The 27,589-nt window shown below is 38.3% G+C and overlaps 1 protein-coding gene across 3 annotated transcripts in view; it reads right to left on the bottom strand.

Annotated features, from left to right (window-relative positions):
• The window catches only part of LOC136827876 (E3 ubiquitin-protein ligase RNF10), a 257,261-nt gene that overhangs the window by 119,901 nt on the left and 109,771 nt on the right, over nt 1–27,589 (bottom strand). For all 3 annotated transcript variants that reach the window (XR_010849850.1, XM_067085336.1, XM_067085337.1), the window contains exon 4: nt 26,082–26,235. Coding sequence is in view for 2 of the 3 variants with exons in the window: in XM_067085336.1 (XP_066941437.1) it covers nt 26,082–26,235 (154 nt within the window). In the remaining variant the exon portion in view is untranslated. The remainder of the gene's footprint in view (nt 1–26,081; nt 26,236–27,589) is intronic.

Raw genomic sequence — 27,589 nt, 5'->3', positions numbered from 1 at the left:
ATACTCAGCACCTCACTGCAAGGTAAAGAGATAGGAGAAAATCCTATGCTTCCTCACCTCAATACCATGCCAATTACTAATAATGGTCCCAAGGTACTGCAAAATTTTCATACACTGATTTAACTTTCAAGAAAAAAGTGAGAAGCAAAGATCGATTACACTTCCAGTAGACCAATTGCACATAATGTGCCTGAAAGCTAATGAGGCAGAGGCTATTCTGATGTCCTTTGCTTTCACTTAAAATGCAGGCAATTTGTTCTCCTGAATCTGAGTGCGTCTCAAACTTAAAGTTCATTTGAGATGAAGGACAACGCATTCTCAGTCAGAGGGTGAGACGGGTTCTTGTCAGACCATGGGTTATGGATGGCCTTCTGATGTACAAGGCTTGCTCAGGTAATACCTGAAAGCTCTAACTGGACAGAGAGTTCTCTCTTCCTCCTCAGACCCAAGGATATATGTTAATTACTTAAGGGAGAAAAAATGGATCCAGGGCTTGGATGGGTCCTTGTTCTTGGTTAAAATCCAAGGGTAAACGGTCAAACTGTGTCTCCTTGTGAAAAACCTACTCTAAAACGATGGCTTGGATCTCGTTAATACGTTTTAGCAGAGCCCACGGTCACCAGGAAGAGCCTTCCGGGTATGGTTTTTCAGAGAAGAGGAACCTAGTGGATCAAAAGAGGGGTCTATCAGTCACTTCAACACTACGTCCAGATTCCTGAGACGGGTTTTCCTCCCTCGCTTGGATGTGTCAAAGGACAAGATGGGGTCGTTAATATTTAGGTAAGATGAAAGATCTTGGACCCTTTGCTTAAACACTAAGTTAAGCATAGCTTGATACCCTTTTACAAGAGGTTCTACATCTCCTTAGATAAAAAGATAAAAAAAGGCAATCCACAATCTGAGTCATAAATGTCTCGGAAGAGACACCCACTTCAGAAAATCAATCATTTAGTCTGGTAGATGGAGTTAGAAGATTGACGTCTGCATCTTTCAATAGCCTCTTGTATCACATCTCGAAAGTGTCCCTTTGTTTTGACAAGCTCCCGGACGGACCACCCTTGGTGGCATCTCTTGAAGTGAGGTTGCCCGTCCGAGTAGATACGTATTGTGGAAGGAGTCTTGGAGTCACCACCAAAAACTGTAGTAGGTTCAAGGAACCATTATTTCATGGTTCAGAACGGGGTTAAGAGGACCGTCGTAACGTTACGATGAACCTGAAACTTATTCAGCCCTTCCTTGACCATGTCGAAAGGCAGAAAGGCAAAGAGGTCCAGGTTGGACCAATCTTGCAGCATGGTGTCTGTTGCCCATGCTAGAGGGTCTGGGGTTGGAAAACAAAAGAGAGGAAGGCAAAGGTTCCTTGGGGGTGACAAACAGGTCCAAAGTTGGCCTGCCCCATAGATTCCACAGATCCCGACAGACCAGGGGATCCAAGGTCCACTCGGCAGGAAGGACATGCTTCTGACGGCTCAGTGCATCCACCACAACTCAGGAGTTTGCCCTGAAATAAATCAAGTGACTAACTTGCTTGTGTTGAGAGAGAGACACAACTCAGTTGTTTGCCCTGAAATAAATCGAGTGACTAACTTGCTTGTGTTGAGAGAGTCTTGTCTAAAAGGACTACCACAGTCTATGTGTGAACTGGGGTCAAGAAGCACTGAAGCCTTAAGTGAAAATCTTTCAGCTCTCCGACATGGATGCGAAGGTTCTGTTCTTCCGGGGACCATGTCTCGGAAACTACCCGGTTCCCCAAGTGGGCTCCCCAACCTAGATCTGAGGCACTGAGTATAAGTCTAGGTCTCGGCTCATAGGATGAAAACACTTCCCTTCCAAAAGTCTATGTTCAGACAGCCACCACTGTAGGTCCGACTTTAATCTGGGGATATGGGGAAAAAACAAAGGTGATCAGCTGTGTTTCCCTGTCTCAGTTGTTCTTGTGTTCAAAACCTTTGAGCACTTTTCCTTCACATGGAATCAAAGAAGTCAGTCGTCCAGGCAAAGACTGATGTTCCAGAAAATGAAGTCAAATGCAAAAGGAGCGAGGACTCAAGAGAAGACTTGCTGTATAGAGGCTGAAGCACAGATCCTCGAACTGGAGGACCTTGTCTCATAAGACCGACCTGAAATACTCCCAGAGTCCGGAGGGAACATGGAAGGATGCTTCCTGCATATCCAAGGTTTTCACCCAATCACCGTGGAGAATGGATGACAAGATTGTCTGGCTTGTCTCCATCTTGAAATTCATCTTCTATTCGAAGAGAAAAAGGGTGTTGTGGGTCATGCAGACTTGTTGACGATCATGCAGACTCACAGACAACCGTGCGAACCATGCAGACTCACAGACAACTGTGCGGACCGTGCAGACTCTCAGACAACCATGCGGACCTCTGCCAACCCTGCATTCTCTTTAACAGCCGTGTAGACACGTGGACATCCGTGCGGACTTGACTTCTTATATGGACTTGATAAAGTTTAAGTTGGACTCTATGACACCTCGTGCAGGCCGAAGACATACGGAACCGTACATGGTGGAAAATAATATCTGGCAAGCTTAGAAAAAGCCCCAGAAGCCTAGGCACAGACAACATTGGCCTTGTCAAAAACCAGACTGTGACACATCCTTCTGCAGATCAGACACAATTCTCTAAACTCTGTCCTGAGGGATGAGGTGATGTAGGCCCAGAAGTGAAAATAACAAGGCTGACCGCAACTGTGTGACTTCCCCAGTAGCAGAGGAAAACCAGAGTTCACTCTTCTTGAGATGTCAAAGTAGACAGGACTCAAGAGAGAATCCGAGGCGATGTCCCTCGATAAAAAACTGGAAGTCCTCTATCTTCTTAGCCAGTACTCCTGCTGCCAAACAAGAAAGCTAAGAGCTTTAAAACCTTGACAAGATCTTCAACATGTAGGTCTCGTTCCGTCAAAGCATTAGAGGGAGGAAGTCAAAAGAGACTGTCTTACTTCCTTTACGTGAAAACCAAACTCCCAGCTCCTTGAGAGTCTTCTTGGATGAAGAAGAAAGATGCCAGAGGAGGGAGCTTCTTCAATAAGCTCATAAGCTCGGAACACAAATGTCCTTGTCTGCAAAGGACAGGAGTCCAAGACACTAATTGTCGTGGAGGGGGCGCCCGGCCTGAATCGGGGACCTCTCGATATGCTGCCAAATGCTCTGCTACTGAGCTATACCCCCTAAAAAGGGGGGGAGCATCAGCTCGATTCAAACTATAGGTGAAAGAGGAACAGACTGAAGAGAGACAGAACACTTGTGAGTGGGCTGTATGGCACTCAGATGTGGCAGAACGATTCTGAAGAGTTGGTGCCAGGTTAGCATGGACTGGCGTCAGCCACTCGAAAACCAGAGCCAGGCACTCAATCTAGAACTGACACTCAAGAAAGAACAGTTGTGCGTTCTTAGAAAAGGCAGGCGCTGAGTACCATAGTGCCAAGCGCTCGGGGACTGGTGACAGGTGTTTGGGAATTGGCGCTGTGCGAACAGGAACTGGTGCCAGGAGCTCAGGAAGACACAGAAAAATTGTCCGTGAGCAGGTGCTAGGCAATCAAAGGCTAGATAAAATCGTGCTACTCTGGAACAGGCACTGGGCATTTGGGAATCGGCGCCGGGTGCTAGGAAGTTGGCGCCAGGATCTCAAAACCTGAATCCAGGTGTTTGTGAATTGGTGCTGCTCGGGAGCGCTGGTCTGAAAGGGATCATGGAGCTTTCTCTTCTTGCTTGGAGGCCAAGTAAGGTCGCCCAACAATAGGGCTCTAAGGGGAGAAGGTAACGCCTTTCCAAAGGAAGTCGGACCGAGGAAGAGACAGACGACACCACAGCGCAACTGTAGGAAGGCTATGATATGAGGCTAGCCTCCTTACCGCTTGATGGAAAAGCCCAAAAAATTGAGTTGAGACTCATATCCAAAAAGAAAGTTCCTGCGACAGTCTTTCTATTCGAAAGATCAATTAGAATAATGATGATAAAAAACTACACAACAGGCTTGACTGAGGAGGCAACTACCTGGGGGCAAACCCCTCGGACTCCCTTGGACCGCCAGTATGTCTCCTCCCAGTTTTAGGGGAGTGCAGCAGAGGCTTTAGGTCTAAGAGATCCGACAGGCTGGATAGCCACCTCCTCCACCAAATCCAGTGAAATGCCTTTTCAGTGGCTGTCTGTTGATACCTGGGAATATACAACAGGCTCGACTGAGGGGGAAAACTACCTGGGGGTCCTCCCACCAGCCTCCACTGGACTTTCAGAATGCCTCCTCCCAGCTTTAACAGAGTCTGACAGTAAAATTAGGTCTAGGAGAGCTGGCGGCTCTTCGCGGATTTCTCTGTGGAATGTATATACACATTATTTGCTGAAAATTCGCCCATTCGCAGTATTTTTCACAGAAATATTCACTACTTACTGTATTTTCATGACTAAGTGCACTTTTCGTGATAAAACTATTAAAATACTCGGGTATAAGCATTTTTACAGGTTTTTTTTTATTTAAACTATCAAAATACGAAGTTCTAAGTGCTTTTATAGGGATTTTATGCATTCGCGGATTTTAGCTATTCGCGGGGGGGTGCCATTACATTTTGATTTCATGTAAGTCATGTGGGCTTTCCAGTTCAAGTGAGTATCAAATACTAAACTCAACAATTTTGCTGTTTGGCTAATTGGTATACTATGGTTTCTGATTATTAAATCTATTTCTTCACCATTTTTCCATTATTTATTTTTACAAAACATGATTGCTTGAATTTTATCTATTGAAAACCTAAAGCCTACAGATGAAGCCCATTTATCTATTTTTATATTGCTTTTATTAATGATTTGTTCTGAACATTTCATTCGAGATACTGAATACAGTAAACCCCCCTTATTCATGTTCGCACGATTCGCGGATTTCTCTATGGAACATATATACGGATTATTCGATGAAAATCTGCCCATTCACAGTATTTTTCACTGAGAAATACTCACTAATTACTGCATTTTCATGACTATAAATGCACTTTTTGTGATATAATTATTAAAATACTTGGGTAGTGCTCGAGTTACGATAGCTAACCATGCGATAATTCGATTTTGCAATGGGGGTAAGCAATTAACACTGATACGGCAATATTTAGAAAATACTTTTAAAATTTTGCGTGGGCGCAGGCAGCAGTGTACAATCAGGCAGAGAGAGACCAAATTACAATAGACCAGCTTCTTTTCCTCCAACTCTTTATCCCATATTCTAGTTAAAAAAGTAACAGGGAATGATAAAAGTATTGTCAGTAACGTTATACTCTTGCGTAAATGCGTACAGCCATAAACAACAGACCAAAAAACTTAGTTTTGTTTATAACGAACTGGATAACAAGAGCCCTTATGCTTGTATTCCAACTACCGTATGGTTATAGTACAAATGACGTTAAGTAGAAGAGGATTGATATATTTTTACTTTATATACCCTTATACGGTGTGGATAAAAGATCAGCAAGGAAATATACTGCTAAATTTAAGCTGCAAGTTGTAGCTGAAGTTGAGAAAACAATGTTCAAGCTACTAATGACTATAAATTATAGTGCATCAGCAACATGAATGAAGCTCAACCGTAGTTAAAATTGGAGAGAAAGTATTTTAATCAAAACTACTGGGCATGAAAGAACACATTACTGGTATTTTTAAGCCGATAAACGATGAATATGTAAAGCTCGTATTATGATGAAATCAAATGAAAATAGCGAATGGAATCTTAATTTTTTTTTACAAAAATCAAATGCCCAAAAAACGGCCAACGTCGTCTATTAACAAAAAAATTGCTAAATTAATTTCACAACGAGATGTATTTCAGTTATATTTCGATTTAAAAACACTTCGTAAAGTATAACGAAAAACAACCTTGACCCATATAAATAAAGTATCTAGAGATTCTTTTACACTAACTAGAAGCAAGAAAAGCGCTCTGAATTGAGTTAAACACAGCAAAATAAACAATGTGTAAACGATTTCCAAACCAAAACAATCGCTATGATCGCAATTTATAATCCAATTTAAGCAATGTAAGAATATATCCAATATTATTGGACACAGTGAATTAAGTCATAACATTTTAAAAGAGCTCTGGAAAAGATGCATATTTGCTATGTTGATGTTTGTATAATACGATGTGTGAATATAGAGTACAGTATAATGTAGGCTACGCTACCTTAATGTACACGATATACCATGGTGTAAGCTAAGCTAATTCTTGTTTGTTATTCAATTTCTCTTTTTATTGAATTATCATAAGTCAATCTGCATGAACCTCCAGAATTAGCTGTTATTAATAATTACTATACAGGCAGTCCCCGGTTAACGGTGGGCTCGGTTAACAGTGATCCGGTTTTATGGCGCTTGTCTACCGATGAAAATCGACGAAAATCTGCAAATTTTGGCAGTGAAAATCGCCAATTTCCACTTATTGGCGCCAATACATACCTAACAGAGGCGCCGATAACTGAAAATTGGCGCTTTTCGGCGCGATAACCCCCAAAAATCGCTGATTTTCGGTTATCATCACACCCTCAGAAACGGAACCCCGCCGATAACCGGGGACTGCCTGTACCGTGTATGTATAGAGTACAGTTGGGTTTTTTTGGAACCTAACCCCACCGTGAGTAGGATAATACCTGTATAAGCATTTTTAGATTTTTCTGTGTGTGTCAGCTATCAAAATAGGAAGTTCTAAGTGTTTGTAGAAGGGTTCTAAGTATTCGCTGGGGTGTGTGGTTTGCATCCCCTGCGAATGCAGGGCTTTTACTGTAATATATGGCAAAATCATTCATATACAAGTTACTTTTAATTCCGATAGGTAGATTTTTACTGATGTCATTTATTGCTAAAGTAAGCAGTTTGCCACTAAGGACACTTCCTTGTGGAACACCATTTTCAAGTAGAAATGTACTTGACAATACATCATCAATTCTCACTTGAAAAGTGCAATTGGTCAGTTTTGAATAAATCTGGGTAAATGTCCACGGATGCTGTTTTTATGTAACATTTTTAATACCATATCTCCATGCAGTATCATGCGCCTTTGCTGTTTTCATGTAAATATTTTTATTACTGCATATCTCCATGCAGTATCCTATGTCTTTTCAATGTAAGAAAAAAAAAATGGCTATAGTACTTTGTTTTCGTTCAAATCCTCTTCCTATATGGTCTCTAAGTTAGATGGAGAATCCAATGTAGATCTGTTACATTGTGACCTGAATTGAGTGGGAGTCAAAATTTTATTTCCACGAATGTGCCACATTAATTGAGCATTTACCATTTTCTCTAGTAATCTGCATAAGCAACTTGTTCAAGAAATTGGTCTGTAAATGTTTACATTACTGGGATCCTTTCCAGGTTTGGCGATAGAAATAACCACAGCTTTACACCATTCATCAGGAAATAAATTTCGAAGCCATAGTCATTACAGAACTATAAGAAGTATAACTTTGCCAAAGGTGAAGTGGCAGACCATTCAAAACTAATATTGTCACCTCCAGGGGCAGTTTTATTGCTGTTCAACAGAGCATATTCCAACTCTTCCATATTACATTTTCTATTAAAATATATATCTTTTATTGTTTTAAAATTTATTGATATTAATTCTTTATTATTTTTCTTTGTGCGTATGTATTCATCTAAATTATTATCACTATTTACATTTGCCACGTTTTCTCCTATTACACTACTTATTTCTTTTAGATCAAGTATTCTTTTCCCATCTTTCAATATGGCATGTCTAGGCGGTTTAACATGGGAACCATTTATTTTCCCGAATTTTTCCCATATTTTTTTATATGGGAGTATTATTGCAGAGATCTGACACATATTTCCTTCATGAAATGATTCTTCCTTGAATTACTTCTTTTTTTAAATTTTGCAGATAATATATTGAAGAGAGGTTTTAATGTATCAATTTCTAGTAATAGTATAGTAATTTTTTGTAAAGTTCCTTCTAATATTAGTAATGTTTTATTCATTTTGTTGAGGCACACAGAGTTAAGTCTACAGAGGAAAATGTTCCATGTGTTATTGAATAATATGTGCTGACTTTGTCATCTCTCATACAATGCATGTCATTTGAATCCATAAAAGTCTTCTACTTTACTTAATGCTCTTTTTGAGTTTGAACAATTATAGTTCCTTATTGAGTTGGAGCATTAAAATACCTACTATTAATGTAAGTTTCTTGGCTTGTTAAGTAATTCTTTAAGTTTGTCAATGTCGTAATTTTTATTAGGTTGGTTGTATAAACTATAAGTTACAAAATTATCTTTTTTTATTCAGATTTTAATACCTGGCATTTGCAAGTCAGAAATGTTTACATGCACTTTGTCATAAACTACTTTGTTATGCACATACAGACAGTCTCCTGGTTACGATGGGCTTAGCTTACGACGTTCCGAGTTTACAACGCTCTTCAAATATATTCATCAAAATTATTTCCCAGGTTACAACGCACGTTCCAGGTTTGCGATGCTGACAACGCTAATCCAACGGAAGAAATATGACTCCAAAATGGCAGAATGGTCAAATTGTTTTTTTTTTTTTTAACTCAATAAAAATGCAGGATATGTTGTTTTCAAGACACCCAAAGGATTAAAAGTAAGGTTTTCTTATATTTTCTAGGGTATTTTGAATGATACCGATCGGAAGAAATATGCATCCAAAACACCAGAATTGTCAATATTTGGAGGTTTTTTTTTTTAGTGAAAAAGTCTATAAAAATGCAGGATTCGTTGTTTTCAAGATCCAAAGGATTAAAAGTAAGGTTTTCTTACCATTTTCGACAGTATTTCAAACGACGCCAGTCCAACGCTGATCGGAAGAAATATGCATCCAAACCAGCAGAATGGTCAATATTTGGAGGTTTTTTTTTTTTTTTTTTTTTATGAAAAACTCTATAACAAAAATACAGGATTCGTTGTTTTCAAGACACCAAAAGGATTAAAAGTAAGGTTTTCTTAAGATCCTCGATGGTAATATTTCGGATGACTCGGTCCAAGCACATATGATGGAAGAAAATTCACATTCTTGGATTTTTCATAGAGCAATATTCACTAATTACTGATTTTTATTTTATTTTCATGACTATATAAATTTTTTATGATAAAATATGATTTACTAATTTTCAAATATTAAGGTGACCACAGCACAGTATCGATAAAATTTTAAATTGAAATCCCATGAAATCACAAAACTGCTTACCAATGTAATCATTCAACTTCTCCCCACCCCCCCGCCTTAATTCCCGAATAATTTCACTCTTCTGAGATTTAAGTAAGGCCAACTGCCCATATCTCTCTCTCCCCGAATAATTCACAAATAATTTCACTTCTGAGATTTAAGTAAGGCCAACCGCCCATATCTCTCTCTCTCTGAACTGCATATATCCTTCAAAGAAATATGGATTACTGTATATAAACAAAAATATACTAAAATCCACCATCCGTTGTGTTACAATTTTGTACTGCTTTGACATAGGCTTCATGACGACAAGAAATCAGCTCAATGGATTAGAAGTGGCCAATAACAGAGCTCGTAGCAACCCCCTCTCTCCATGACAATACACTATTGGCCAGAAGAACTGACAGTAGCTAACAACAACTTGTAACAACCCCCTTCTCCCCCTCTTGCCCTCCTTGATGACATGGTATTGACAAGAAGGGTGGGATTTTAACCAACTACAAAGCTTGTGCCTCATGGGCTTTCCATACACTAAAAGGAGGGCGAGTTGTATTTTTTTCCCTGAGAGAGAGAGAGAGAGAGAGAGAGAGAGAGAGAGAGAGAGAGAGAGAGAGAGAGAGAGAGAGAGAGAGAGAGAGAGAGAGATGGCACTAGAATTTAACAAATTTGTGGGAGATGGTGAGGACTAATCATGTTTGTATGATAAATAAATGACTTACCTAATAATAAGTACTGTACTAATTTTCAAATATTAATAAGGTTAAATATAATATAATAAAAATATACTGTAATCACAACATTTATGAACTTTCAAAAGTAAATTATTTCAATTTTTAAACAAAGAAATAACACACCCTGTCTTTAGCCCAAAGCTTTGAAGCTATGGGAGAGGGTGGAACTGTCAAATATGTCAAATTTCTTGACATTTCTGACCAAGGGTAGAAGATCAATTTTTCCCTCCCTTCCTTCCTTCCTTTCTCCCTCTCTCGCACTGAAGGGTAGAATGAGAAATGGATAGATAGATATATAAATAGATACTTAGTTCAGCCCTTCTCTCTCTCTCTCTCTCTCTCAGGAAATGATACTGCTAATCTGAGTCTCTTCACATATGCACACTGTGTGTGTGTGTGTATGTGTGTGTGTATGTGTGTGTTCAGTGTTTTAAAAATGCGTCGTAGAGGTATTGCCCTACTTACGAAGGGGTTAGGTTCCAAAAAACCCATCGTTTGTTGAAAAAATCAAATCTCGAATGTAGCCTAGCCTACACTAGGGTAATCAGTACCATCTATACATATATGGTAGCCTAGCCTACACTACACAGTATGCTCTAACCATATGAGGGCCTCACAACCAGAAGGTTGTAAATGCCACCCCCACCGGTTTGGAGTTAGGCAAACCAGGAGATGTGGCAACATTTCCTCTGTCTATTCATGGCATTTCTATGCTATTCAGCAGTTTCAGTAAGGTCGAAATCCCTACTGGAATAGTAGGAATTATCGATTTTAGCTACATGAATGAATGTGATGTCGCGCGGAGCTTACAGCCTCATAAGAGCTCAGTTACAACCAGAAGGTTGCATGCGCAGCAGCTCAGAGCGAGCCAATGAGTGTGCGCATCACTAAACGGGTATTCAGTTCTAGGCCAATCAGCATTTTCCCGCATAAGGGGCTCGTAAGTGTTGGCCAATCACCGCGCAGTTTACATCTCCGCTATTGTTTACATTCCCAGTCTAGTGATTTTCGCAGCGAAATTGAATGTCCGCAGTGTTGTGATGTTTTTTTTTTATTATTATCCCTTATTTAGCACCATTATGTCTTCCTCTGATAGTGAAAGTGATCACTGTGATGTCGTGCAACGGCCAAGAGGAAGAAAAAGGACAAGGAATGAAACGTCATGGAAAAAAATAGTGTTAAGTTACTGCATGATGCAGGCCAAGAATATGTTTCTCGGTGTACAAACTCGTGCCTGCATGTAATGTAGGCCAGCCATGTCGTGATGGTTGCTTTAGCAGGCTTGGTAGGCCTGTAGTGGAGGCTTTATTCAATGGATTTTATGGTATGGGAGATTATGATAAACAAACTGCTTACATTCAGTCGTTGGTTACGACCAACCCAGTTAAAAGGTGTCGTGTTCCGATTGGAGAGGAGCCATCACGTAAAGGGAAAACATGCTTATTGTGTCAAGTATGATAATGTTATGCATAAAGTGTGTAAGAAAGGCTTTCTTTCCATTTTTGCCATTATTGATAAGTGTGTGATTACCACATTGAAAAAGAAAACAATGACAGGTACACCGATCAGTGATCAACGTGGAAAGCATACCCCTGCCAACAAACTCAGTTATCGGGTGCATGTTTTAATAAAGGAACATGTTGACAGTGTGCGGAAGGTGTCGTCTCATTACACAAGAGCAAGATCAGCTGATAGGAAATATTTCAGTACCGAATTGAACATGACTATTTTGTACCAGCTGTATCGTGATTGGATGACTGAAAATTATCCAGATGATGAGAAGGTGGAAGAAAGTTTTACCGTAATGCTATTAATGTAAAGTTTAATGTTGGTTTTGCGCCAGTGAAGACCGACACCTGCGATCTCTTTACAAACCAGATCAAGACCTTGAAATATAGTGCTGCCAGTGAAGATGTCATCAGTGGTCTTGAGGAGTAGCTGGCTGAGCATAGGACCCTTGGAAATCAGGGCCAAAACTTTATTGCATGTTTCAAGGGCAGGCCCTTTGACAATGATGGCACCTTGGCACTGTGTTTTGATTTACAGCAGACTCTTCCTACCCCTAAATTGGCTAACGGTGCTGCTTACTACCTGCGTAAACTGTGGACCTTCAACTTTTGTGTGACAAACATGCGTTCTAATGTCTCCACAATGTTTGTCTGGGACGAAGTCACAGGTAAAAGGGGAAGTAATGATATACCAAGCTGTCTTCTTAAGTATTTGGATCTGCATCACGATGCAGATGAACAGACCCAACTGTTTCTCCTGTCAGATAACTGTTCAGGACAAAATAAGAATGTGAATGTGTCCCTCTTGCTGCTAAAGCTGATTCATGACAAGAAATTCTTCAACATCCAACTTCACTTCCTAGTGCCTGGGCACTCCAACATGCCATGTGATCGGCACTTCGGTAATATTGAGCAGAGGTTGCGCAAGTATGTAACTATCGAGACGCAGGAAAATTATATTCACCTCATCAAGGATGCCACCCATGAAGACTTTGAGGTTATTGCCATGCAAAGAGAGGACTTTCTTGACTTCGATGTTCTGCCATGCCACATCACCAAAAGAACCCCCAGAGGCACAACCTTCAGCAACTCCAGGATCGCGAATACGACTGCAGTTACGGGGAGGGGTACCAAGTCAAGGACACCTACAGCAGTGACAAGGCATTCGAAAAAGTGCGATTGCAGAAGGGAAAGCAGTGCTTCAGCCGTGATGTATTTGATCTTAGCAAAGTCCCATTAACCCCAAACTACCATGGCCCTATTAAGATAAAGCCTGTGAAAGTTAAAGAGTTGAAGGAGCTCCTTCTGTACGTTAGTGCTGGTGCCAGGGCACGGTACTATGATGCCCTTGTTGCCGAACAGGAAGCCTTGCAGCAAGAGGGACCAGGGGCAGGGGAAGAAGATGAAGATGAGGGTGATCCGGAGGACAATCTGCTCAATTATGACGATTAGTCCCCCACCCTCCCCACCTCCCCTTATTTTCAAGTTCTTTAGCATATGTACAGTAATTTCATGGTGAGTACAGATTAAAATATTTTTTTTATTAGAGAAGTAGTAGTGAGCACAGTATTATTTTTCTATTATCAATTTTTTGGTGGTTGATTGTTATTATAATATTGATGTTGTATTATTTTAATGGTTAAACATTATGATGATGGAAGGTTATCATCGTCAACATCATTATTACTAATATTACTGTATTATTATTATTATTAAAAAGGATGGTTGTAGTATGCGAGTTTATCTTATACAGTGTCTTTTCTATCTTCATTATGATTCGCTTTTCAGGCTCAGCGATGTTAGTCAGCAACTGGCCGATATTCATGTTGGAAAAGGATAGTGTGCGGAATATGGGAAGTCTTTTATTAAAATATCCAATTAGAAATCGCTTCGTCTGGATTCAGGTTCTATTTTAGGTACCATCGACATGTTTCGACCAGCTCGTTGGTCATCCTCTGGACGTAGTTGCAGGTGGTCTGAAGAAACGAGGTGCTCGGGTTGGTATTTATAGGGGGGTCTTGATTGGTGCTGAATTATGATTGGCTGCCCAGGCCATGTACCCTCAGGTGGAGCCTATTTTCCCAGGTCGATGTGCGAGCGGCGTTGTAGTGCTGGGGATGAATGGAAGAATTTCGATCCTCCGATGCCGAATTTTGATTCGCACGTTCGCTATGGGGATCGCTCGGTGCATGTCTCCTGGCTGCCGTGGGGAGGAGAAATATTTCCTGCGTAATGTTGAGGGTTGGTTTCTCCTTCACAATGTGCAATGCTTCCAAGAGGCGTAGGCAGCGGTGGTCGGTAGTTCGGTCAATTATTTCGATGTTCGTGACTGTTTTTTCTTTCTATTCTCTGGTTATGGACGGTCCTGGCATGATTAAAGATAGCCCCCTCTTGGGCGTGGCAGGAAATCCTCTTGGAGAAACGCATGGTGGTCATACCGATGTAAGAACCGAGGCATCCTCGGGCGGGGCATGAGTACCGGTATACCACGCTGGTTTTCTTCAAGGGGTCCTGCTGAGGGGGGCTGGGTTGTTAAGCATAACCAGGCTGCTCGTCTTTTTGCTCTTATAATAAACAACCAGATGTATATTCTTGTGGGAGTCAACAGGGCTGACATTACTTTCAATGATGTTTTTGAGGGTGTGTTCGTCTTCTTTATATTTATGGTGAAATTGTCCTTTATAGAAGAGCTCTATGCGTTCAGGGGCATCGGGGTGAGGTTCCTGACAGTACCATCTATCGATGTTCGCCTTGATCGACTCTTCTATATTCCGGTTTGGGTGTCCATTGTCGATGAGGGTCTGGGCTACACGTTCTATTTCTCCGTGTGTGTTGTTCCAGGAGGAGTAGTGTGAGAGGGCCCTCCTGACGTAGGCACTGATGGTGGAGCGCTTATACCTCTCGGGGCACTCGCTCACCCCATTCATACACATGCCCAGGTTCGTGCGTTTCGTGTAGACCCTCGTAGAGAAAGAGACCTCTCTCTGTTCCACAAGGACGTCAAGGAAGGGGAGGCAGCAGTTTTGGCTCTGCTCGATCATGAAACTGAGGCAGCTATGGTTATGGAATGCACGCCTCAAGTTTTTGATCTCCTCTTGCGAATTGGCACTGACGAAGGTGTCATCGATGTAGCGCACGTATATTCTTGGTTGGTGTATATCTTCGAATACCCTTTGTTCCACAGTGCCCATATAGAAATTGGCGAAGAGGACTCCGAGGGGAGAACCCATCGCCACCCCATCGATCTGGGTGTACATATGGCCACGATGGTTGGAGAAAGGGGCCTTTTTGGTGCAGATTTCCAGGAGGGCACGGAGGGCATGCTCAGGGATGTTCAGGGATGGGGTGGTGTGAAATTAATTTAGCTATTTTTTTTCGTTAATAGATGACGTTGGCGGATGGCCGTTTAGGGGCATATTTGTTTTATGAAAAAAAAAAAAAATTCCATCCCTATTTTCACTTGATTTCATCATAATATGAGCTTTATGTATTTACCTTTTATCAGCGTGAAAACAGCAGTAATATGTGTTCTTTCATGCCCTGTAGTTTCGATTAAAATACTCTCTCCAATTTTATTTAGGTAGAGTTTCATCATGTTGCTGATGCACGATAATTTATAGTTATTAGCAGCTTGAGTATTGTTTTCTCAGCTTCAGCTACAACTTGCAGCTTAAATTTAGCAGTATATTTCCTTGCTGATCTTTCCCCCAAAGCGAATAGGGGTATACAGTAATGTAAAAATATATCAGTCCTATTCTACTTAACGTCATTTGTAACATAACTACAGTAATTGTTTAACCGTACGATGGTTGAAATACAAGCAAAACAGTTGTTATCCGATTCGATTATTAGCAAAACAACAGTTTCTCATTAAGTTATTTATGGATGTATGCATTTACATGAGAGTACAACGTTACTAACAATACTTTTATCATTCTTTTACTTTTTTAACTAAAAGATGGAATAAAGAGATGGAGGAAAATAAGTTGGTCTCTCTTGCTACCTGATTGTACGCTGCTGCCTGCGCCCACGTGAACTTAAAAATATTTTCTAAATACTGTCATATCGGTATTAATTGCTAACCCCATCGCAAATTCGAACTATGATTAACTCGAGCACTACCTGTAGTAATATATCTTTGGAAGACAAAGAAAAAATTTTTTTTTGTTGTCAGTCGCAGTAAAGAGAAATGGATTAACATTCCTCAAGAGATTAAAGAGATAAACTTCTCTCTCTCTCTCTCTCTCTCTCTTGCTCGTGCCAGCACAAGAATGGCTGAATGTAAGTTGTAGTGGTAATTCTCTCTCTCTCTCTTTGGCTGGAAAAGGGTACTAATGTTTAAGATGACTTTGAAATGATAATATTAATATATTTAATTTCAAAGATTAATACAGTATTAACCCTTTAACGCCGAAGCCCTATTTACAAAAACGTCTCCCGTATGCCAGCGGCGTTCGGTGAGTTAGCGCCAAAGCGGAAAAAAAGTTTTTTCAAAAAATCACAGCACGCTTAGTTTTAAAGATTAAGAGTTATTTTTGGTTCATTTTTTTGTCAGAAATTAAAAAAAATATCATTATCATATATAAATATTGGAATATATGCCAGCACAAAAAAAAAAAACGTATATAATTGTATACAAATCGTGCTGTAAGCAAAACGGTTAAAGCTACTGAGTTAATTTTTTTTAGTTGTATTGTACACTAAATTGCAATGATTTTGATATATAACAAATTTTAAAACGATCAAAGCAACACACAGAAAATATTATCACAAAATGATGCATGAATTTAAGCATACGGACGTAAAAAATGTTTTTTCAAAAATTCACCATAAATCGAAATATTGTGCTAGAGACTTCCCGTTTGTTGAAAAATGAAGCTAATTGATTGAATATTACGACTGAAAGTGTTTTAGCTTACAATTGCAGTTTTCGACCATTTTGGTTGAGTTAAAGTTGACCGAAAGTCAAATTTTTTCTATTTATCGTGATTTATATGGAAATATTTCAAAACCAATAAAAGCTAAAACCAAGAGTTATTTTTTGTTGTATTGTACATGAAATTGCGCACATTTTCATATATAAAACTTCATGTAACGACTAATATAAAGCGGTGCAAATATTACGACAACGAGACGAAAGAATTTCTGAGATGTTCGGCCGAGTTACTGCGCAGACGTAAGGAAAATGTTTTTTTTTTTAAATTCACCATAAATCGAAATATTGTGCTAGAGACTTCCAATTTATTGCAAAATGAAGTTAAACGATTGAATATTACTAGAATGTAAGAGTTTTAGCTTACAATTGCGTTTTTACCATTTCGGTCGAGTTAAAGTTGACCGAAGGTTGAAATTTTGGCAGTTATTGTGATTTATGTGAAAATATTTCAAAACTGATAAAAGCTACAACCATGAGCTATTTTCTGTTGTATTGTACATGAAATTGCGCACATTTTCACATATAAAAGTTTATGTAACGACTAATGTAAAACGATGCAGACATTACGACAACATGACGAAAGAATTTCTGAGATGTTCGGCAGAGTTACCGCGAGCAGACGTAAGGAAAAAAATTTTTTTTTTTTCAGAAATTCACCATAAATCGAAATGTTGTGCTAGAGACTTCCAGTTTGTTGCAAAATGAAGGTACATGATTGAATATTACTAGAATGTAAGAGTTTTAGCTTATAATTGCGTTTTTACCATTTGATCGAGTTAAAGTTGACCGAAGGTTGAAATTTTGGCAGTTATCGTGATTTATATGAAAATATTTCAAAACTGATAAAGCTACAACCATGAGTTATTTTCTGTTGTATTCTACATGAAATTGCGCACATTTCCATATATAAAACTTTATGTAACGACTAATATAAAACAGTGCAAACATTACGACAACGTGATGAAAAGAATTTCTGCGCGGACGTAAGGAAAAAGTTTTTTCAGAAATTCACCATAAATCGAAATATTGTGCTAGAGACTTCCAATTGGTTGCAAAATTAAGGTAAATGATTGAATATTACTAAATCGTAAGAGTTTCAGGTTAAAATTGTGTTTTTTTACCATTTCCGTCGAGTCAAAGTTGGCCGAAGGTTGAAATTTTGGCAGTTATCGTGGTTTATATGAAAATATTTCCAAACTGATAAAAGCTACAACCATGGATTGTATTTTGCTGTATTGTACATGAAATTGCGCACATTTTCATATATAAAACTTTATGTAACGGCTAATATAGAACAGTGCAAAAATTACGACAAAATGACGAAAGAATTTATGAAATTTTCGGCCGAGTTACCGCCCGTGTGTAAGAAAAAAGTTTTTTTACAAAAATTCACCATAAATCAAAATATCGTGCTAGAGACTTCCAATTTGTTGCAAAATGAAGATACATGATTGAATATTACTAGAATGTAAGAGTTTTAGCTTACAATTGCGTTTTTCGACCATTTCGGTCGAGTCAAAGTTGACCAAAGGTTGAAATTTTTTGTAGTCGACGTACGGTACGTCCACTCGGCACCCAACAGACAATTTTAGTCGACGTATGATACGTCCAATAGGCGTTTAAGGGTTAACATACGTCCAATAGGCGTTTAAGGGTTAACAGGATAATAATTTAAGGTATATTTGATGTGGGAACTTACTTTCAGTATACATTTGGTATTTGAACTTTCAAGATAGGCAGTCGTAAGTATTTTTTGAGGGGATTTTTGCTTTTCCCAGGATTTTGCATTTCTGCAGTAAGTTCTGGAATCTATTCCCACATAAAAATGGGGGAGTACTGTAGTTCTGTGAAATTCTGGTAGATAAGCGGTGAGCAACAGACAGTCTCTCTCTTTTGGAGGGTTTTTTATGAAAAGCTCAATAAAAATGCAGTTACGTCATTTTCAAGATACCTAAGGATACTCAAGGATTAAATGTAAAATTTTCTTACAATTTTCGACCATTATTTCAGTTTACAACGATTTTCAGCTTATGACGCAGCATCACAACAGAACCCCCATCATAAACCAGAGACTGACTGCCTGTATATGGCTGTACTTAAATTTCCTTCTTCCTCTCATGATGTTGATGCTAAGGTATATTTCCCTGTTGTTGATATTGTTTTGTTGACAAGTTGTAAACATAATATCACTGGTTCATATTCTTTTAGTAGTCATTGGATTTCTCCTAGGTGTAATCTGGTCTCTAGACGATTTACGTTCCACTGTATAATATAGCTACAGTATTGAAAATATTATGTTATAACACTTGAGTTTTGCTTTCTTATTTTTGTATTATCAACTTGGATTTTTTCCAATAATTTACTCATCATATTTATTTGTTTTTCTTTATATGTTAAGTGCTCAATGCATATACAATCTTTTTCATGGGTGCTCAAATCAGTTATTTCTTTTTTTTCTATATTTCATAAAATTTCTTTTAATGTTTGTTAAACCATCTTTTGTTATGTTTTTGTTATTACTGTATAATTCAGTGAAACAATCATTACATTTACATGTGTTATTATGTATATTTCTTTTTCATTTGTTATTGTACCAATTACTGAAGATGGAGTAATCTCTTCTCCCTTGACATAATCACTGTTATCTATGGTATGGTTCTCTTTCACTTCTTCAGTGTTTTGGATATCTGCTTTCATGGGATTTACTATTATTTTAGGAGACAAAGGTATATTCTAAGCATGTTTTTGTTCTTTCTCCATATCCTTTACCTTTGGTTTAACCGATGTTTCTCTCTAATGGTTTCTTCGTTTTGGGTGGTGTTCTCTCCAAAGGCCATTTTTTTGTCTTTAATTTCCAGTCCATCATGACCCTCTTCAGTTACTTCTGTAGTAGCATCCTCCTGTGTTTCTATTTGCATTAACATTTCCAATGAACTGGATAAAGCATTATCCATCTCATTTGTACCTGTTCCTTTATTCTTTACATTTTAGCTTATATTTCTAAAGGATTAATTTCTTCTTGAGATTTACTTTTCTGTGCTTCATTACCTCTATCTGTATGAGTTTTTGTTTCATTATTGGTTCTTGTTATTGAAGAATATGTATGTTTCTTAGGTAGATCTTGAATTTCTCTCACTTTTAATTCTAAAATTTTGCTTTTTTAATAGACATCCCATTTTTTTTCGTAAGATTTTTAATTCTTTATCGTAAATATAGTATGAGCAGTCCCTGGTTATCAGTGGTCTGGTTCTTCAGCGCTCGTCTAGTGACAAAAATCAGCAATTTTTGGCACTGATATCCATTTATTGGCATTGATGCATACCTTAACAGAGTTTTCATTGCACCATCTGAATGGAACCCCCCCTGATAACCGGGGACTGCCTGTACATACATTCTTTGGACCTTGCATGATGGTCTTGCCCACAGTTTATACACTTTGGCTCACTGCACTTGCATTTTGTGGCATGTTCTTCAGATCCACTATATGTGCATACAGGTTCATTTAAACAATATTTCTTTGCATGCCATATTTACTGCAATTTTGACACAGTAGTGGCTTTGGGATATATGGTCTTACTTCTCTGTTCTGGCCTATTATTTTTATTTTTTGAGGTGGATCTTGACCTTCAAATTTTATTTTTGCAATTTTTAAAATATTATTTCTTTGCTTACTCGGTATATTATATACTTCACCATCTTGGACTCCGGGATATCTTTTTCAAGAGAGTCCAAGAAAACACAGGTCCCCCTCTCTTTATGCGAATTCACTATTATGTGAATTACATTTCAACACCTTCAATCTTTTTATGCGAGGGAAAATTCACAATTATTCGAGTACGAGATGCGCATCACAATACTTATTTCATCACTGCATAAACAGCTGAGTGACGCAAGTGGCACCAAATACAGTATTATTTGTGGAGCTCAGACGCTCATTCTGTAGTTAACACAATCCCAATCGTGTGTTAGCTAGTTCTGGCTATTTCATATTCATACTGCTAGTTATTTTTCTGCATAATGGGACCCAAACGACCAGCATCATCATCTTCAAATGAAAGTGCTGCAAAGCGTCAAAGACAAGCTCTGCTGACCCTTGAAACAAAACTGGAAATATTACGGAGGGCAGACGCAGGTGATGGTAATAGCGCTCTTGGACATGTGTTTGGAGTTGGTAAATCCACAATTAGGAATATTAAGGCTAATGCAGAAAAGATACGTGCTTCAGTGATACAGTCTACTCCGTTATCAGCAAAAATAACACACGAGTCAGAAATCCACTGGTTGAAAAAATGGAAAAATGCTCTCTCCCTATATTGAACGTGAGACGAAAGTAAAGCATTCAAAGCTTAGTAATAGTGTTTTACTAGGAAAGGCATTACATTTTTATCAGCATGTGGTTGAAAATGAAAACATAAAAGATCCAGAGCCTTTTGTTGCATGTCAGGGATGGTTAAATTTATTCGTAGACAAAATTTGCATAATATCCTTTCAGGTGGTGAAAGTGGAAGTGCTGACCATGACGCTGCTGCCAAATTTCCAGAAGAACTTGAAGCAAAGACAAAAAAAGTTCCCCTGGTTTCAAGCCCTTTAAAGATGTGATAACACTAATGTTATGTGGCAACACGGCAGGCGATTTCAAGTTAAAGCTCACAGCTGTTTATCACGCACAAAACACTCATGCATTAAAAGGCGTAAGTAAACAGATGATGCCTGTTCACTGGTATGCAAATAAAAAAGGATGGATGACTGCTTATATTTGTGAGGACTGGGTTTTAAAGCATTTTTCAGTGGAAATAGAACATTATTGTAAGAGAGAAAATTTAGATTTTCGTTGTGTTGTTAATCTTAGATAATGCTCCGAGTCATCCAAAGCATCTCGATAGCCTTAGTCCTAATATTCAGGTGTTATTTTTACCACCTAACACCAAATCAGTCATACAACCGATGGATCAAGGGGTCATTGCAATCTTTAAAACTAAATATACACGTAAAGCCATGAATCAGATGCTCGATGTAACAGACGACTTTGATGATCCTGGCAGTAAGCCTACTATTACGCAATGGTGGAAGGCGTATGATAAAAACAAGCAATTGATAACACCTATGCTGTGTGGAATGAAGTTTCCTCAAAAGCAATGAATGCAGCTTGGAAAAATATATGGAGTGAGTATGTAAATGACTTTACTGGTTTCCCCAAAATATCCGAAACCATTAAGAGCATTGTTGCCATCGCACACAAAGTTGGTGGTGAGGGTTTTGCAGATATGAGAGAAGTAGTTGTGGAATTGCTAGAGTCATAGGACGAAGAACTTACAGCAGACGATCTTTTAGAACTAACCATGGCGACAGCTGTAGAGGAAAGTGGAAATGATGATGGTGATGATATGAAAATTAAAGATCTGAGTGTGAAAAAACTGTCTGAACTGTTCTCCGATACTGAAGCATTAATTCAGAAATGAGAAAATTTCCATCCTAACTACGAGAGAAGTTCAAAGTTAAAACGGCAGATATAAGAAGTGCTTGCTCCATACAAAGAACTTTATAATCATAGGATAAATGTAATGAAGCAATCAACCATGCTAAAATTTCTTTAGACCACTGCCTACCACGCCAGAACCTGCAACATCAGCACCATCTAGTAGGAACAGTAACACCTGAACATGGACATTCATCGTCATTGGCATCACAGTCCACACTTGACATCACTTTTCCGTTCCTTCAAGTCAGACCCAGATGATCAATCCCCCACCCACCAGATGCAAACAATGTTCTTATTCATCAGTGAACATTATTTTTGGTAAATTAAATATGTCTCATTACTTGAACTGCTCATTTGTTGTTTTTGTAAAGAAAATAGAAAACAGAAAACATTTTTATGCATTCGTTGTTAAAAGAAATATTTCAGTGTCACTGTTGTTCTTTTGTTTATGTAAGAGGCTAGCCTAGCCATCATTCTATGCACCTTTTTGCCACAAATCATGCATTTTATGTTACTTTTGTATAATAAAAGCATTCTATAATACTTTTTTGTTTTAACCATGAAAAATACTTTTCATTATGATATGTTCATGACCTGGGAACCTAACCCTATTTTTCCCATTGGTTTATATATTCTCTTTATGCGATTTCAATATATGCGAGTTTTTTTTGTCCCCTAACCCTCGCATAAAGAGAGGGAGACCCGTACTCTTTTTCAATTGGTTTGTCACTGTTCTCACGAAGCAATATAGTGCCCTGAATGCTATTCATAGTGTCATGTTTTTAATTTTTACGTTGATATTACCTATTGTTATAAACATATAATCCTCATACTGGCTCTTTGTTGAGGCTTCTATATGCCATATCTTTTATCTGTCTGAACGACATTTCTGCCGTCAAATGTCTGTTTAAGGGGAGCGCGCTCTTCGATTTTTTATGAATATTTAAAAAAAAAAAAAAAAAAAAAAGTTAAATGGCCGTAAGACATGAACAACACCTTCGTTATCATGTGACCAAAGCATTTTTTTGAAATATTAAAATTGATGGGGTTTTGGGCCTCCGCCCCCCCCACGGTGAGGTACGGCTGACGTTTGGCTCCTAATGACTATTGTCATTTTTTCTTTTATTCGCCTAATTTATTAATTATTTTGATTTTTATATCACCTTATCTCCTACGTCTGGCAACAACAATGGCGTGTTCCTTGGTGAATGCGCAGTCTAAGTGACAGGGTGCCGAGTCAGTCGCCCCAAAACATTGAAAGTGGGTGGTGGGCAACTTTTTACTCAGCAATTTTTTTGCTATTTGCAGTTTTTTTTTTACATCCAATAACTCTAAATACAACCTATATACTTTTCAAAAATACGCTCACAGTTGATGAAATGAATAAAGGATGATGAAAAGGGTGTATATGATGACAAGTTCATTATATCTAGATCTCAGTTAGATAAAATAGTGTCGGGTATTAGATGCAAGGCAGGAAATTGCAGGGGTAAAGTTCAAGTTGAAGTCTCTGCCAATAGATGGGATACTGATATTTTAATGAAGTGCCAATCATGTAGGTTTACAGTTAGTGCCCCCGCATAAGTTTAATTAGCAATGGAAAATCTCAGCACCATCAATTGAGTGAGATAAATATTGAGGAAATTGAACACAACTTCGGATATGAGAAATTCTAATTACCAACACATCTGTTTGGCACAAGTGAAAGTATAGAAGTAGTTCTTCATTCAAGGACAAAAAGGCTTGAAAGCCAAACTTCAAAGACCAAACAAGTGAAAAAAACGACTGAAAATGAGTCAATAGTATCAGCCTGGTAGCTACTAAACTTTTAGTTTCTTAGTTCCAAACCAGGCAACAATGAATCAGGTGGTACTTGATGATACCTTCGCCTCTAGCAAATAGTACCCCTTTTTATAGGGGGGGGTGTGTGACCTGGAGCCAGAAATTAACCAAAATAATGCTCTAAGATAAGTTTTTTCCACGAGTGCCAAAAAAACCACTTGTTGATCTTTACAGTCGTTTTTCTCAGTTTTCACTTTTTGCACTTCAAACGCGAACTACATTTTTATTTTTTGGCCAATTTTAAAGTTAAATATACCATTGGAAAGAGGAAAGAAAGATGAATATTTGTTTGGGGGTAGGGTTTTTCTTAGGCTAACGAGGAACCCGTGATAATCAAACTATACAAATTTGGGAAAATTCCCCTCGCCCCCATCCAAAAAAAGGGAAAAGTAGAAAAATTCTTCCCATTATTTTTTTCATACTATGATATACTTTCTGTGTATGAAGCCACATTGCAATAGCTCTAAAAATAAAGGTGGTGAACCATTTTTAATTTTTTTTTTTTTATAAAATCCAAAATAATCATCTGATCACTCTCAGATTTTTTCTGGAACATCACCTATATATATATATATATATATAACATATAAAAATTTCATAAAAATCGGGGCATTATTCTTATGTTAGCATGTGCTCCCCTTAATAGGTAATTTTCTAGTTTTAGGGCTGAAATTTTCCATTCTGTTTTTAAGATTAGAAACTTGATGAACTTCCATTCCCAAAGAGGGAGCTGAAGTGAGTTAAGGTTGGGTCAAGACAATACTTACCTCATTGGGGTTTCTTTTATACCGCCACATAAGGTTCCAGTGTAATTACACTAGAGTTCTTTTTAGATTTTTCTAAAAGTCTGACAGAGGAGGTTCCCGCACTCATCAACTATGCCGAGTGGGTAAGATCAAAGGGTCCAGGGGTACTTGAATCTTTATTTACACTTATCATAAAGACTTGAGAGGGAGAGAAAAAAAATTTAACCTGAAAACCTTAAAAAGATATCATCAGCTTTTCATGGAGTTTTACTCTTACACCAATAGCACAAGTGAGAACCGACTCCCAAACGTCCACGTCCCTACCCTACCCCACAGGGGATGGCACAAGATTCGAGTGGCCCAAGTGTATGCCAAACCCACTTGCTATGACAGAGTATTACAAGAATACAATCATCCCCACCCTTATCATGTAATTGGCAAACCCGATGGAATGGCCAGAGTCCTATCCCCAGAATCAGACCCATGCCCTGGAATCCATGGTCTAGCTCTAAAGAATAGTTCTGCCTTTGAGCTATCAATCTGATAAATCTGAGGTCTGAACATTATCGGGCAGTTGATGGTCCTACCACAGTCCCCACTACTTAACTTCGGATATAAACACAATCCCAGCTAAGATATCTTTTCCTATTTATCAGATCCAATAAATTTTAGCAAAAGTGGAAAATTCCACAATATTAGTCCAAAGAAATATATAATAATATATGAGGCTCTTGGACTCGAACCTGGGAACAAATTACCTGGGGTTCAAGAGCCCCCCTCACCATGTCAAGGTGGTCTCATATTGAGGGGGGGGGGCCTGGGGCTGGGTGCTTGGAGCACGATTCTCGGCTCTCAAGAACGTCTTCTCTTCTTATAGCTCATCCCAACCAAACCACTCAGCACAAAATCTCTCCTTAATACATTCCTGCCCTTACACTTTGTTCTCTGCAAAATAAAAGTGATAAGATGGTGTTTAACCTTGGTTGCAACTTCGCTACAGTAGCAAAAAACTGATGAACTTGAAGCAGACATCATCATAACCATACTGATCCTGAAAGCTATCAGGCCTGAAGGCCACTTGAAATAAGCAATATTACTTCACCAAAATCCAGTTATACAACTGGAAAATAATGAAAAAGCTGCTGCAAGCACCCAATCTTTATATCAAGCACAGCAGAAACAAACTCAGGTTGTCTGCTCAGTTGTTCCTAATATTCCCGTTAGTGGGTGGGACTAGTCACCTACACTAAACAATCAAAGTGCTATCACGTTTGATTTTATGCTGCCGCGTGAGTGAAACTATTAGCTATGTAATTACTTGGTAAGTTACTTATATGAAATTACACTTTCATAAAGTACTGCTCTATAAAATTTATATGAAATTACATTTTCATAAAGTACTGCTCTATAAAGTCACGAGTGCAAACACTTTTGTGTCATTTCTTTAATCAATATTTAGTGGAAACTCAGCCAGTCTGCTTATTTTCTGAGGTAGTTGGTTAAGATGTAATGTGTATTAAAATAGTAATTCACAATATCATTTGAAAGTGATATAAATACCTGAAATGAGACTTTTCCAATTAATTATCATAATCATTATACAAAACTGCTAGCTGTACAGCCCCAAATGACAAACTTACTTTAGCAGCAGTGGGCTGATGTAAACATATTGGACAAGAGGGAGCTTGAGACATATGCACCCTCACTTCCTCTACAAGCTTCCATTCAACCAGCAGATCTGCACTGGCAAGGTATACAGAATAGTCCTCCCCTTCCTGGACAACAAACTGACAGCTGCAATAAATAATTTCCCATAATATTAGCAACAGACCTTTCCATCTGTATCTATATATATTAAGCAATGCCTAAATGATCTTAAAATCAACCGCTCTCCACACCTTTAGATATTGCTGTACACATCTATCTGGGTAGTATTTAGGACAGACTATTAAGAGAAGGAAGACCTATCCATAATTCCCTTTAAGTATTAGGACACTTGTAAAAACAACCACAAACTATCACCTAACAGCATATATTTGACTTATAATCTTAAAAGCCTTGTCACAGTGAAGACAGTCAAGTGATAATTTATGTAATTATAAAAGCTTTGGAATTTACACATATAACACAACTTGAAAAGAGACTATTAGGGCATCTAATTTCACTGCTACTACCTAATGAGCTCTCTCTGCACTTTATTCACCAACTACTCATTCCCTCATGCAGTCACTAATCCACCTGAGGTTCAACTTGTTTGCTAGCCTGTTTTACTATGAATATTCACCCATCCTATCTAAAATTTCAATCTTTTCTAAACAAAACCCATACCAACCCAAGGTGCAGAACAAACATTACTTGGATATCAGTCACCCTAACCATCAATCAATGTTGACATGTAATTTTTATGTTACTTTATTAGCACAAATGAAAAGAATATTTTTTATAATAAAAAAACATGTTTTTCATACAAATCCATATGAGGCCTTATTCAATCACGAATTTATCATAGTCACACTACTTTCCTGAGAAGGGACATCTATTTCATCCAGCCACTTCTTCTGCCTCTCTGCATGTACACTTTCACTGCACCCTACTGAGGATCAATTGAACACAAGGATGGGAGGAAGGCATAGTTATTTATGATAAAGAGTGTTTGCATGCAAGCCACATCAGGAAGCTTCCTAATCCTTAATCCAGTTGATTAAGATATCTAGAAACCTTGCCCATATACTCAGCAAGTTTCTTTTAGCACTATTCTCAGGTAGGACAGAGAGACCTGATGAAGACTCCAGAATTAGCTAATGAGACTGCTAGGATTTACCTAAGTCTTAAAAAGGACCTGTTCACCAGAGAGAAACTCACTGGTATAGTGCATCCTTTCAATATATTAACTTTGAACATGTGATTATTCCATAAACTTTACTCTTGTGTCTCTATGAATGGGCCATCAGTCCAATTTTCAACAAACAACTATATTATCTAAAGACATTTAATAAAGTGACTCAAATTTCAGCAATGAAGCAGCTGATCTTCCTATTTTATACTTATTATCATTGAAGGCAAATGTTACTAAAGTCTAATTAATAACCACTACAAAGCCAGAGATTATATGAAATCAAGCTAAAATTATTTTTTTTTTATTCTCCAC

The sequence above is a fragment of the Macrobrachium rosenbergii genome, chromosome 42 (assembly GCF_040412425.1).
Source record: "Macrobrachium rosenbergii isolate ZJJX-2024 chromosome 42, ASM4041242v1, whole genome shotgun sequence".
Taxonomy (NCBI): Eukaryota; Metazoa; Arthropoda; class Malacostraca; order Decapoda; family Palaemonidae; genus Macrobrachium; species Macrobrachium rosenbergii.
This window is presented reverse-complemented; position numbering and strand designations above follow the sequence as displayed.